General features: G+C 32.1%; 1 protein-coding gene across 2 annotated transcripts in view; it reads left to right on the top strand.

Annotated features, from left to right (window-relative positions):
* The first annotated feature begins 1128 nt into the window (after nucleotides 1-1128).
* LOC123695982 (G protein-coupled receptor kinase 1) overlaps nucleotides 1129-14886 on the top strand; it is a 27227-nt gene continuing 13469 nt past the window's right edge. For both annotated transcript variants that reach the window (XM_045641946.1, XM_045641945.1), the window contains exons 1-8: nucleotides 1129-1608; nucleotides 4221-4297; nucleotides 8488-8561; nucleotides 8638-8739; nucleotides 9902-9976; nucleotides 10049-10110; nucleotides 10196-10304; nucleotides 10857-10991. In XM_045641946.1, the coding sequence (XP_045497902.1) occupies nucleotides 1496-1608; nucleotides 4221-4297; nucleotides 8488-8561; nucleotides 8638-8739; nucleotides 9902-9976; nucleotides 10049-10110; nucleotides 10196-10304; nucleotides 10857-10991 (747 nt within the window). In that variant the 5' untranslated portion in view covers nucleotides 1129-1495. The remainder of the gene's footprint in view (nucleotides 1609-4220; nucleotides 4298-8487; nucleotides 8562-8637; nucleotides 8740-9901; nucleotides 9977-10048; nucleotides 10111-10195; nucleotides 10305-10856; nucleotides 10992-14886) is intronic.

Genomic DNA, 14886 nt, shown 5'->3' with positions numbered 1-14886 from the left:
ACAATAAATAGATCACTTAGATCTTTGGCGTACGAGTACAGAGCGTTTTTCTGTTTACTGTTAGCGTCTTACTGTTTACAGTTACGAGAAAAACGCTCTGTAACTGTAACTGTTTACAGTTACGAGAAAAACGCTCTGTACTCGTGTAAAAACGCACTTACCACGTACTACCAAATTATGGTTAGCCTCCCCGCAGCGACATTTCCTAATGGCTACAACTTGAGTGTCTTCAAGAAGAGAGTGTAACTCCATCTCAAAAAGTCGGCAACGCACCTGCAGAAACCCCTGTAGATGAATATGGGCGGTGGACTCGCTTACGATCAGGCGCTCCACAAGCTCGTTTGTCCACTCTAATATAGAAAAAAAAAGACAATCAAATGAAAACCTCATAATTTTCTATCTTAGCTGTACTATCATAACTTCAAATTATCCTAAAAATTTCAAATGTTCTGTAAAAAAATAATTTCTAACTTACATGAAAATTATTAAAAAATCTCTCATAAAAGGTTTTTTCTAATAAATATAAATAAAATAAAATGTGTTGAAAAATACTATTGATAGAAGAGTTTTAATACTGTAATTTTGACGTGACAACGTCTTAAATTAGGTTGCGGCTGGGAGTCACTTATGAAAAAGTGTAACGCTCGGTAACGTTACGATGAGTCACCGAAAGAGGCACGTGGGCATGGTTAGCCCGCCTAAGAGCGAGAGAGACAGACATAAAAAGTCGTTGTCACGTAAAACTTTCGCCCGTATACCGACTTTACAGCCTACAGGCAACCAATTTTTATTCGACTATTTCGTTGTTACCTTCCATTCCATCAGATTATGATCAGGCATCAATAGAGTCCTCGTTGAATTATTGTTATAATTATTGTAATGCAATGGAACTGTGTTTTCACATTATTATTGATTTGATCCTCCTTAAATTATGGAAGATATCCAAAGAAAAAGCAATAATTTTTTTTAGGGTATTGACTACTAGTCTAGCCATGAATGGTTTGCTTTACATTTTAAGGCATAATAAATTAAAGAATAAAGATATAAATTCTATATAAATTCTTTTTAATCTGTAGTGTCGTAAGTGGTGTCAGTTGAGCATAGCTAATAGATTTCAGATTCAGATACCTACCTAGGTACCAATTTCGAAGCACGGAACTACCGAACGGTGGTGGTTGTGGTTTTATTTCGATAGACTGATGGCTTTGTAAAATCGTAGTTTTATGATCTATTCGTGAATTAGCTTTAACTTTATATTTGTACAATTATGCCCGACAAATGCTATTTGTCTTGTACTAATGTACAATTTATTTTACTACAAAAATGAAAATGTGTCAGCGCTCATCAACAAATGGTGTTATAGCAGAGTGTTCAGTCGTCATGTAAAGGAGGTTAGAACTATCAATTGAAAATTAAGTAGGAGCTAGGCTTTTGTGGAGTGTTTGTGTAGTGAAGAAGTGATATTATCTGGTGAAGGTGATAATTCAGACTCAAAATGGCGGATCTCGAGGCTGTGCTGGCCGACGTCAGCTACTTGATGGCAATGGAGAAGTCGAAATGCACTCCAGCAGCTAGAGCAAGCAAAAAGATTGTTTTACCGGACCCAAGGTAATGTCTCTATATATTGTCCTGTCAGTGACAAAAGTAGGCAAGTGCTCAGTAGACACTCGACTTGTTTACATATTTTGCGTTATTTAAGTTCTTATGTTTTATCCTATTTTGACCATTCATTAACACTTCTCCTTATCAATGAATCATACTGAAATGTTTGGAATAAAGTTTATTTAAACTGTTGGTTAACGAGGCGGCGATTCCTGTTAATGTGATTATTCATACTAAATGTGAATAATACTGAAAAATTGGAAAGAAACAAAACTTAAGATAGGTACCTACCTATTTATTATTACAAAATATTATTAGATACACATGTTTTGTTCATGATACACAATTAACCATCAGTATAATAATTATTACAAAACCGAAGTCAGCTGTTTTCTGAACAATGACTGTTATTAATTATTATTTTCGTAATATTGACCTTTTCAGTATGAATATATGGTCAATAGTATTTTTAACTTTTCTTATAATGAAAATAATATAATTTCTTTATGAAAATACTTTAATGACTTATTAAAATAACTTACTAAAAAATTTTTTTACAATCTACTATACTATTGATGTGTATTTTTGTATGGAATAAATATACATTGTTCAGTATTTGTATTTAGCATCCTTTGGCAAATATTTTGCTTAAAAATCAGTGTGAAATAGTATTATGTCAAAGGCCTGTATCTGGACCTTTTTCCTCAGTCTTTTCCTTTTTTCAAACATTTCTTTAATACCTTCCAGGAGGTATAATAACAACCCTTTGCAAATTGTCAAGGGCAGTGATGATGGCTAACCCAAAACTTTATTTTTAACCACAGCTTAATTTAAATATTTTTTTATTGTAAATACAAAAAAAAAAAAAAAACTAAATCCAATGAACAACCAGACAGTCATTAATGAAATCTGTTACAGTTATAGTCAAAAACACGGCATAACAATAATTATATTATTAAAAAACTATCAAATGCTTTTTACATTAATACACCATTAGCTGAACACAAGATAAAACTGTGTGCTCTTGTTATTATAATGTTTACATGTTTATCTATTATCTTCATTCAGAAACTAGTTCTTGCATAAATTATATAACACGAGGTTTCCGCCCGTGGCTTTGCCCACGCAGTCAAAGAAAAATCCGTATAGTTCCCGTGCCCGTGGGATTTCCGGGATTGCGTCATTTTCCCGGGATATAAAGTAGCCTATGTCCTTTCTCGGGTATCAAAATATCTCCATACCAAATGTTATGAAAATTGGTTCAGTAGTTTAGGTGTGATTGAGTAACAGAAAAACAGACAGAGTTACTTTCGCATTTATAATATTATTATGGATACAGTAGTAGTTAGTTTAAAAATAGTCATTTTCTAAAATATGTACAGTAATTCTCTTAATAAATTTAATTAAAATATATCTAATTAGGTTGTTTACCAACTCAAAATAAAATAAGGGCTACTTATGTAATTTAACATTGGCTTTATCATAATATAGTATAATAAAATATATGGAATATGTATATCATATATATATATAATATATATGGAATATATCATATTATACCCATCGAATACATTTTTAGCTGTCTCGTTTCGGTTAATGTGCACATTAACCGGCTAAAGATGGAATATCACGACGCAAACAAACATGTTTTCGAACTTTAGCTGCTTCTCGAAAATAAACCTAAGTTTAGCCGGCTAATCTTAAGTTTATGTTCTCACCTACCTTTAGCCATAACATATATACCAAATGTTGTTTCAACATTCCCTTTTAAATCCCATATAATAAAGGTATGTACCGATAAAATATTCTTTAAATGGTTATAAGTTATGAAAAAGTCTGAAACTTCGCCTAAATATGTACCAAGTAAGTTAAAAAAGTCATATTTAAATATAATTAAAAAAAAAACATGTTTTATAATAAAATGTGTAAAATTATTGTATCCTATAATTAATGCGAAAGTTTGTGAGGAATGATGTACATATGTGTATGTATATATGTTTGTTACTCTATAACGCATATACCTACTACTGAACCGATTACAATACACATATAGAGGGTAACTTGGATTAACAATTAGGATATGTCTTATCCCGGAAATCCCATGGGAATGGTAACTAGTTATAAGGGGTTTTCATTGAAAACGCGGGTGGAAACCTAGTTGTTACATACAGGTGAAGCTAAAGCTGGTGTTAATAACAAGTTTGAATGTACACCTTTAGGGATAAATACAGGTGGTTTTATAACAAGAACTGCCTACATTTCCCAGAAGAGCAAGGTGCAAAATTACGAGAAATGTTGAAGTTTTTTGTATCCTTTATGTCATCGTAACTTTAGAATTCCCGTAATGCAACTTTCGTTTTTCCTTTTCTATAAATTCGTACGAATTGATATTCTTCTTTCAATTGTTTGCTAGTTTCGTAAATTATTATGCTCCGAAAAAGTAATAGAATAAGAAAGATTTAGCTATATAAGAATATGAATTGTATTAAAGTAAACAAAACTATAAAATATTTCGACCCGCGTTTTTATATGCTATGTCTCTTGTTATATTATGGTTTATTGTATATTATGATAAGGTTGGTAATAAAAAAATAAATAATCATGTTTTTTTGTTGCAGTGTACGGAGTGTTATGCATAAATATATGGAAAAGAAGAATGAAGTAAATTTCGACAAAATATTTAATCAAGTTTTAGGTGAGTTATACTTAATGATGTTTTTTTAAATTATTACTGGTTAAATTACTTGATGGTTACATATTTCAATTAAAAACTGTATTTATCAGAGATTTTTATTGCTAAAATAAAAAATCTGATTGCATTATTTTTATCGTGTGAACAATCAGTAGTAGGTATGTAGATATTTAATCAGCGATATGTTGCTCAAGCTCACCGAGTGCATATCGTGATAATTAATTTATTTATGTAGTACTTGTACATATTGAGTTAAGCTTAGTTTTTATTTATGACGTATATTTATTATATAATATAATATAATTTCGGTACTGCTATTGCATTTTAGGGAACTAATTCCGAGGTTTCCCGTGCCCGCGGACTAGTAAAAAAAACAACTGTTGATCGTTTACGTATTTTTTGATAATTCTTATTTTCTACTCAACTAGCTAACCCAACATTGTCCTGTCTTCGCACAAACTGTCAAACCATTGAGTTAATATGTACTACGTAGGTAGTACATATTATTATAGTACAGGATACATCGCCCATTTTTGCAAGTGACTACTATCAAGCTGATTTTCCGTTTGTAGCTTTATTTTGATGAGACACCGAATAATTTCGTGTACGAAACTCTCGATTGTGGTAGCTAACAGAGATAACAAGGATAATTTTTTTTTATTTGATGGTTCTCAAATATTTATTACGCAATTTGTAGGACAATATGTCTGTTGAATTATTTAAACATTAACTAAGTGAAAACAAAAAAATCAGCTTGTTAGTAATCATTTATGATGACCTCGTTATCGATACACTTTGGTAAGGGGTACTCTTTGAAACAACCATAGATTTTGTAGGACAAATATTTTTTCGAATAATTTAGGTAATTAATTATCTTGAGATTGAACAAAAAAAAAATCAGTTAGTAATAAATATTTGAGAACCATCAAATCAAAAATTTTTATCCTTGTTATCTCTGTTAGCTACCACAATCGAGACTTTCGTACACGAAATTATTGGGCGTCTCATCAAAATAAAGCTACAAACGGAAAATTAGCTTGATAGTAGTCACTTGCAAAAATGGGTGATGTATCCTGAACTATTAACTTAATGTGTCAAACGCGTGAAGTTTATATGGATTTTATGTTCGCATTTTTTTAATTTTTTTGGCGCATAAGATCTTGAGCTATATGAAACTTGAAATTACATATATAGCTATAAACATATCAAATAAAGTCTGTGATAATCCCAAAATTGCAAAGATTATGAAGCATTATTTTTCATAGGCCTTTCTTATTCGTATTATTATAATATACACTTTGTTTGCCAGCTTTTGTATTGTTGGTACTACATATTTCTATTTTATTTTTAGTGTGTGTGTGCGATGATTGTTTACCTAGCTACCTACAACAATAATCAGGTTATAGATACACTTATTCAGTAGTGAACGGACTAAGTATATGCCAGTTGCTTTTAGTTAATATCTACTGAACTCCCCTTCAAATAGAGAACTTAAAATAACTGTTTGATTAATGACCTAAGTGCTATTAACGCGAGTACCGAGAACAATGCTGTGACAAAACAACCATGTAGATGTAAAACGATGTCACTAATAAAAAATTGCGTAATGAGGGTACTTAATTTATTTCCTGTTCACATTAATATTAATAACACAATTGAATAAACTGCATAGTTTTTTGTGTCGATACATTATCTGATTATTTTATTATGAATACTATTTTTTATGTTGAGTTCAATTTTAACATAGTGTTTGTTAGTATATTTTTTATACTAGAAATAATATAAATGATCTCACAAGTAACAAACTTCTTGGATATTGGATACACACAAACAATGAGAATAATAAATAAACTGTAAGATAAAACAGAATAATAATTACCTTTCTGATGAAATGGGTTCATTTCATTCATGTGGTGATAAAAAAATCAAACAAAATAAACCTGCTATAGTTTCTCGATGTCGAAACGTCAAAATGAATGAAAGGTTACTTCAAGATGTGTTGATTCAAAATTGTAAAAGTCTGCCTGAAAAGACAGTAAATGTTTACTTGAATACAAAATTTTTAGGTCTTCTTTTTAAGTCTTAACGATAAAAGAAAGCAGTGGTGGCTCAGTGGTGAGACCTCGGACTTCGAATCGATAAGTCCGTGGTTCGAGACCAGGCGAGCGCGCAGGAAATAAATTGATTTTTCAATTTATCTGCGCATGTTGTAACATCACCACTGCTCGAACGGTGAAGAAAAACATCGTGAGGAAACCGACATGTCGAAGAATTAAAAAGTTCGACGACATGTGTCATCCGCCAACCCGCACTTGGCCAGCGTGGTGGATTATGGCCTGTACCCTCATAGGAGGCCTGTGTCCCAGCAGTGGGAACGTATATGGGCTGATGATGATGATGATGATAAAAGAAAACGCGTTTCTAGTGGGCGTAGAAGGCACCAGCAAGCATTTTGTACGACATGCAATGTTTTAAAAGTACATACATAGCTGTAGTGGGACGTCTATCATTAATTTTTAATATTGGCGCTAATCCCCCCGTGTGTCGTGTAACGTAATCTACGTAAGTAATATGTTCTTTGTGTAGCGCCCTCTTTGAGTGGGTTCTCTTCATATTTTGAGCAAAGGTTGTGAGTCGTCATTATTACTAAACCACTTAGTTCATGACCCGTTGAAATATCAGCGGGAACTAACTGAAAGTAGCTCCTCTGGGATAATGGCTATAAGTCTGCGAAATTTTAACTCAAACTTACGCTTTATTATGACTTTCATAACAAGATTTTCTCGTTGAAAGTTTACAGAAGTTGTCTCATACGTGATTTTTTCTAATGGATCTGAGCTTTGATCCTCTCGTGTCTGAAAAGCATTAAAATAGTTGTTACTGTGAAAAGGTATGTTAATATGAGTGTACATTAATTTAGAATTAATATTATCTTCGACAGACCACAAAAAGCTTTTTACCTGAAATACCAAATAAGGCACGTTAAAAATAATAAGAAGTCGTTGCAATAAACACTATTAAGGCGACTGATAGTCTATTTGAGTTTGTAACAGACTTATATTAGCAGTGGAGTTGGTACTCTAGGTCGAGTTACAAACGCAATTTACGGCCCCACTTCCACTTGCAGTAAATAACTTTATCGAGGGCCTTTCTAGTTTCTATAAGCTGTGTTATGAATGTTTTTTGCTGCTGATGTATTTATTAGCGTGGCCAGCAAGCCAATTATGTGACATTCGGTTGGAAAATTAAATGTTAAATTGTTTTAAATGAATATTTAAGAATATGGAGCCCATCCAGGTACTTCGTTATTATAGAGGTTTAATTCGCGAAAACAAATTTAACATTTAAATGTTTTCTAAACAGTTAACTTCAAAAAAAAATGGAATAGAATAGAAAACACTTTATTGTTGTACAATGCACACAAAAACAAAATTTACAGAAAAAATATGAAACTTAAAATAAATGTACAATTGGCGCGGCCTTATCGCTTAAAAGCGAATTAATGTGTTTTTAAAATATTTTTTTCTTGTAAGACATTCTAGGAAGCCAACGTTTCGGCACAAGCTCTTTCCATGAAATAATTTGATCCTTTAGATTATGTTAATCACGCATTACACATACAATCTTAATGTGCTAATATAGGTACACCGATCCATCATTTTATGACATTGTTCCTAAAAAATTATAAGACAAAGTGACCAAAGTGTATCCTGTGTCATTTACTAATAAGCTACCGTGTTTTAGAATTTTCTTTCATAATTGCGTTGTATCTTACAACAAAGAAAGCTAAACAGTTGATGTTTTCAAAGCATTAAGATCGTCAGAGTTCTATTTAATGTGAATAAAAATTCCCAGTAAGGGCAGTATCTTATCAAATGTATAAAACGTGAGTTAGAAACAAAGATGTTAGAAACAACTTGAAATTTATTAGGCTTCATTGCTGGCAACATCTCTTCGTGTTGCATAATAGTTTCTAGAATTGAATATTGTGCGACTTCAAGAAAACTTTTATTATTTCAATCAAATAATTAATCACCAGCGAGACTTTCAATAATTGGATTGCATCAAAATCTCTCAAATTCTATGAATCATTAAGAAATCAAACTTTTACTGTCTTCAATAATTGAATTTCTTACAAAAATCTGTTGTAAATTTATTTTTCTTTGGAATTAATTAATTTCCAATTGTTTTAGGTTACTTATTATTTAAGGAATTCTGCGAACAAACGTCAGAAGAACCAGTGCCACATTTAAAGTTTTACGAAGAGGTATGTCGTACACACCCTTCTATTTCAAGCCCAAATATATACATATTAAGAAATTAATGTAATTAATTTGTTACAGATTAAATTATTTGAAAAGCAAGAATGTGTTGAAGAGAGGCGGCGAATCGCGAGGGACATTTATGATAATTTTATTATGAAAGAACTCTTAGCTCATTCCCACGTAAGGATATTATTTGAATTATTACTATAAGTGTAGGACTACGAAATTAGCTTTGGATAGCCTCGCGAGAAACGTATTATCCGGAAAACCAATATTTATAAGCACTTATTTATTAACGAAAATTGTATTTTCTTGTTGCTATAATATAATTATGTACTCGTATGTATGTGGAATACGGTAAACGTTGATAAAAAATCATACATTTTCGACATGTTATATTTTGTATTTATGCAGATACCTTCGTTCTGGTAATTAAAGTTTTGGGTAGCATTTAGAATATTTGACATGTGCATACTTCATTAAATACCAGTCAAAATTTCCATTACTATCGAAGCTAACGTTGTATGAGTTTCTTTAAGTACACACTTTTGGCGTCGTTCCAAAAGAGTGCCTCTTCACAATCGTTCCTTCCTAATCGAACGTGGATTTAATATCTTTTAGACTATTATAATGCTAATCCCAAATGTTCTCGTGTATTTAAACTATATCAACGGCCGTCTCGAGATTTTATTGGGCACAATTAAAATGCGTTACTCAATAACTGTTAAGACTTAAGAGTATGTATAATGTATATGCTTCTTCATTAATGCATTTACGAGAGCATTGTGTATCGTACTCTATTTAACGAGCAACGTTGCGTTTTCATTTCGACGAAATTAAACTGGGTATAGCATATCGGTTTAAGACGTGATTAAATCAGATACTTACGTATCTATATCGATGTAAATTAGAATACAGCAGCAATAATCTATAGTAACAATACATTCTGTCACTGTGTACTTGACTGGTGTTTGCTGTTTTTCAACACAAGCAGATAAAATGCGTCTATAAATTCCCTTCGACGCGACCTAATTCCGCTTAAAGATTGCGTTAAAAGTTTCGTAGCTCCTTGGTGAATAAATTGAAGAATTCAAACGGCTTTTTCAATTGATGGGAATGATGGGAATTGTTTCCTTTTCGACTCGTAAAGACTTATCTGACGGAGCTGTATCAGAGAAGCTATTTAGCGATTAAATGTAAATAAGGAGACACGTTTAAGCCTTAGCTTATGAGAATAGAAATGATAATTAATAAAACGCGTGTTGAAACCAGACTGCTAAATATACAAACCACAACGTCCGTTTTGTTGATTTTCATATTTCAATTGTTTATTTAATTCCAGGATTATTCTAAAGAGTGTGTAGCGCATGTACAGAAATATCTAATGAAACACGAAGTACCACCGAATCTCTTTGAGGTAAATGTCTGTATAGCGGTATTTTGACCCTCGAGAGCTTATATGTATTCTAATATTTAATTCATGTTTTAGCCGTACATTGAAGAGATTTTTCAACATTTAAGAGGGGAGCCTTTTAAGAATTTTCTAGAAAGGTGGGTTGAGAACGTGTTTGTGTACCGTTTATATTTAAGTTAATTTATAATTGAAAAGAGAGTGACTGTTTATTCTTTCTTATAGCGATAAGTACACGAGATTTTGCCAATGGAAAAATTTAGAATTGAACATACAGTTAACAATGAATGACTTTAGTGTCCATCGTATTATCGGACGAGGAGGCTTCGGCGAAGTGAGTAAAAATACAATTATCCATTATTGAATTTAAGTAGGTACACGTGCTATGTTTATTTAGAAACCTAGTAGACATTTTGCAGTCATGTGATGAGTGACATTCTTCATTAAACTATAAGTAACGAAATAAATACTTGTTTCCACTCACGTCCATTATAAACATTTAAAAATGCCTTATAAACACAAGAGAGTTAGTAATATAATTCAGCGATAATAATATTTAAAACAGCTTTTCTGTAAGACACCGTAAAGAGTTTGTACGTAACTTCAAAATACTAAGACAAGTTAATAAATTAAAACTGGCACATTTCTTACACAGACATTATGGTCCAATTAATAATTAAGCTTTATTATGGGAAGGAACAACTAGTAGTTACAACGAAAATGCAATTATACGATGCAATAACGACCAACGAGTACATTGTATAAGCTTTTCAAAATCGATCGAACCCAAATTCCCTCAAGCGCAAATAACAACCAACAACTTTGGCAATAGCAAAATTTGCATATATTTTCATGAATTTAAACTAAAACCCGTCTATGTATAAAGGTATATGGATGCAGAAAGGCGGATACGGGGAAGATGTACGCCATGAAATGTCTGGATAAGAAACGCATCAAGATGAAGCAAGGCGAGACGCTCGCACTCAATGAGCGGATAATGCTCTCTCTAGTCAGTACCGGGGTGAGTCCATGTTTTATTGCAGTTTGTATTTATTGATAATCTGTACAGTGCAATTTGATAGGGCTTATTCTTGAAAACAATTCAATGGACAGTTGTTATTAGTGTCCTGTGACGGAAAAAGAGAACTTTAAACTATACTATTATAAGAATTGTGGTAACCAGATAGCTAGGTTGGCTAAAATATATCTGTAATAGCTGTGCCGCGCGGTGTCACCCGCTGACGAACCTGCGGGTAAAGTGAAGTAAGTATATTCCATAAATCATGAATTTTGATATAATCTACATTGCCGTAAAGTTTCATTCAAATCCATCCAGTCATTTTTCGTGAAAGATTATGAGTAATATATAGGTTTATAATATTAGTAAGATATTTAAATCTTTTTCCTCCATAGTATATATGCGTACTTTTATAATCCCTTTCGTATTACAATGCAGATGCCTGCAAACGACGTATAAGCCCATTATTATTTTTGTTATTCTTCTTGTTTTACTCAACGGTAACTAAAGTATATTTAAATAATGGCGTATTTAAACTTTGGAGTTCTTTATTTATTTGCTAACGTTGAATTCATTTGAAGTTCAACCACTTCAACAAAAGTTTAAAGTCAATATTGTTGTTTTATTCTTGTTTATATTTCACTTCTGTACTCATCCTGCGCTTAATAGATTCAAACACCGCTAGACATAGTTTCAGAGTAGGTACAAAAGTTAAATCGTACAAATAATAGGAAAAGTTTTATGCACTCACTATATAACCTGGATATCATAGGGCCTCGCGAGGAGAGCACTCAAGTGCCTAAATTGGGTTTGCGTACGTGAACATTGCCTATCTAGGACGTAAAATTGTAGTTTCACTCGAGATTCTTCAGCATTGTAAGGAATTTAAAATGAAGCATACAAGATTATGGTTAATCCGACACAATTTTTAATCTCTTCTGCTCTCGCTGACGTAATTATAAAGACACCTAAACGTTGCATTCGTTACCTTCTGAACGACATAAATATTATCTTTTCAAAAGACTGAATGAAATTTTTTGATGTGAAAATATCATAAAAATTCTTATTGGATAGTGTGAACCAAGAAGCTTATATCTAATACACTGGAGATTTCGGTATGAACATTGACGTGTAACAAGAAAATATTGCCCAGTTCATGTTTTTTATCACTTTCACACCTAACTTGGTATTGCCACTGTTAATACGAAGTTTTCCCAAGGCTACTATGTATGCTGTAATATTCTGTGCAAAAGGTTAGTTTTTGTACATGAGTTTGTTGATAAATTGCCAACAACGTCATTCAGAAGCATTGTTGGATGAGACAATTATTATTTATGCTAAATAAACTAAGTATCTGAACCAATTATTAAAAAGCGATACTCCCTGATTATGGGTAGTCACCATAATAAAATTGTAGCAACTCTCACTTTGTCAATATGGCATGTGTGTCAAAAAAATTGCGTCGCTTCGAATATTTAAGTTAATATTGTTGCTTATTTAATGAATATTTTCCGAATATAAAGAATGCATTGTATTGTGCAAAATTGCAGAAGTGTTTGGACACCAAATTCTGGCATAGAATTTCACAGGCAAGTGTATATTTACGTTATTTACAATATTCCTCAATACTCCTGCATTTACCTGTTTAGAATCATTTCAATGGCAAAAATTGTCTAATTTAGCATCATTTTAGTAAGCAGTCATGTTAAATTTGTTATTTCACTAATACTTTATCATTTTTCAACAAGTTTTCAATAAACAGATTTAACAAGTAAGGTAACCATGATGACGTGTTTTTATGGATAGCGAAGAGAATATATTGTAATAACAATATTATTATGATGAAAATTTAGAACACCATTTTAAAGATTGTTACTAGTAATGAAACAACACATGACATCGGTATTGCACTCACATGTAGTTATAAGATTGTTCGTTTTTACATTGAAATTTATACTTTTTTAACTTACCTCATATTTTTTTGTTTTACGTATTTCAGCTTTCCAAAAAGTAAAATAAAAAGAAATATATGTGCCCATCAAGGTTACTGAGGATTACGACCCAGAAAAAAATACCTTTTGAAAAATAAACTTTGTAAAGTTAGCTGAAATTTGTGCAAGGCTGCTATAAACAGTTTTTCTTTGATGATTCTGGCTTGAAATTGACCCGTCGAAGCAACGCGTTTAAAAAGAAGATCTGAGTAGCTAACAATTTGGTAAACAGCATCTGATGCAAAACACAACATTCCTCTATTTACAAAGGATGTTAATGCTATATATCGGTTCATATCCAAGCTTTGTAGCCAAAAGTTATTTATAACTATCATTCTATACCAATTAAAATTGTATGTACCTACCTATAAAGTATGACCATAATATTATAATATAAATACTGTTAAAAATCGTTATATTTTTTTCTATTTTGAAAAATCCTGAATTTACAAACCAGCGTGGTCACTCGACAGAAAGAGACAAATAACATGACTGACGTCATTGAATGTCATAGTTTCTTGTTTCAAGTTAATGGTCATAGTGCAATCTCCAGTGTATTAGAGGATATTATAAGCTTCTTGGTGTGAACGAATCTTCTAAATTTTAAAACGCGTGGGTCTATCAGTCATCGGTCTGTCACAGTTCTAAAAAGGTATTGATAGATGAGCGGTACTAAAAATGTCCACATAAACCAAAATCCATTTTATTTTCAACACATAAGCTCGCTATGATTTCATTTTTCATATTACATCTATATGAAATGCACATTATGAGAGATTGTAAGTCATATTTTAATGAGCTTTTCTGTAGTTTGTATAAGTTAAAAGAAAGTTCTATTCAAGGATAATGTGAAGAAAGAGATTTTCTCGTTGCGTAGGCGGTGGCTCTATATTTTTACGATTACGCATAAATAACAGTTTCAACGATCCAGTTCCTTTTCTATTAGTTTGATAATAATAATATAGCGATACAAAAATACAATATTTATTGGATTTTTATGTAGTGCAAATATGATTGCTAAATGTTCTGTTAACTAATTTACATTAACATCAGTAATTTATTGAATGTAGTCATTCGTATGTTATAGACTTTTTCGTCTTGCTTTGTCTGAATATTTTGCAATGTTATGTTGTTATTTTGCGTAAATGCGAATATGGACGACACATTTATAGATATAAATCGTATGTTATTTGTCGGTTATCTGTAGCTTAGTCGATAACGGGCTACTTTGATTCAGGACAATAGCTTTACGATATACCTACGTATAGGTAATAAGCGATATTGCATCGGGGACATAAACGATATCCAGCCAATTGGACTGAAACGAATTGGCTCGCCCTCAATTTGTCGACGGGCTCCAATCTGCTTCCGCTGCATTTTGTTTTATAATCCCAATTGATTCTTCCCCATTTTGCTCATCAACGTACACTTAACTGTAACATTTTTCTTTAAACGACAATATAATGTGTTGCTACATTTTTATTCTTGCCGACCTAAAAGCCTTAACGTAACTTTAACGAGGTCGTCGGTATTCGAACTTAAAACGGAAAACCGCCTCTATTCCTCCGCCATAAATGTATTAAATTTATGTAAGTTTTGACATGAGTTTTCTTTTGGGCCGATCTCGGCTCGAACTTCATACTATTATATGGTAATAAACGATTTAGTTTTATGTTAAGGGGTAACAAAACTCGGCTTTATTAGGGTTATCCGATATTGATGACATTTATGCCCACGCATTTCGCATACCTATAGATATAAACAGGGTCCATGTTATTCGGCGATAAAATTGCTGTAAAACGTGCCTGATGTTATGGGAATCTCAGCGAAGTATGATAGATTGGATATTTAATCGTATTTCGCAACAGAATGCAATCTCTCAGAACAATTAGTATTTATTACAGTAT

Source organism: Colias croceus, chromosome 12, assembly GCF_905220415.1.
Source record: "Colias croceus chromosome 12, ilColCroc2.1".
Lineage (NCBI taxonomy): Eukaryota > Metazoa > Arthropoda > Insecta > Lepidoptera > Pieridae > Colias > Colias croceus.
Note: the sequence above shows the minus strand (reverse complement) of the source record. Positions and strands in the feature narration are given on the sequence as shown.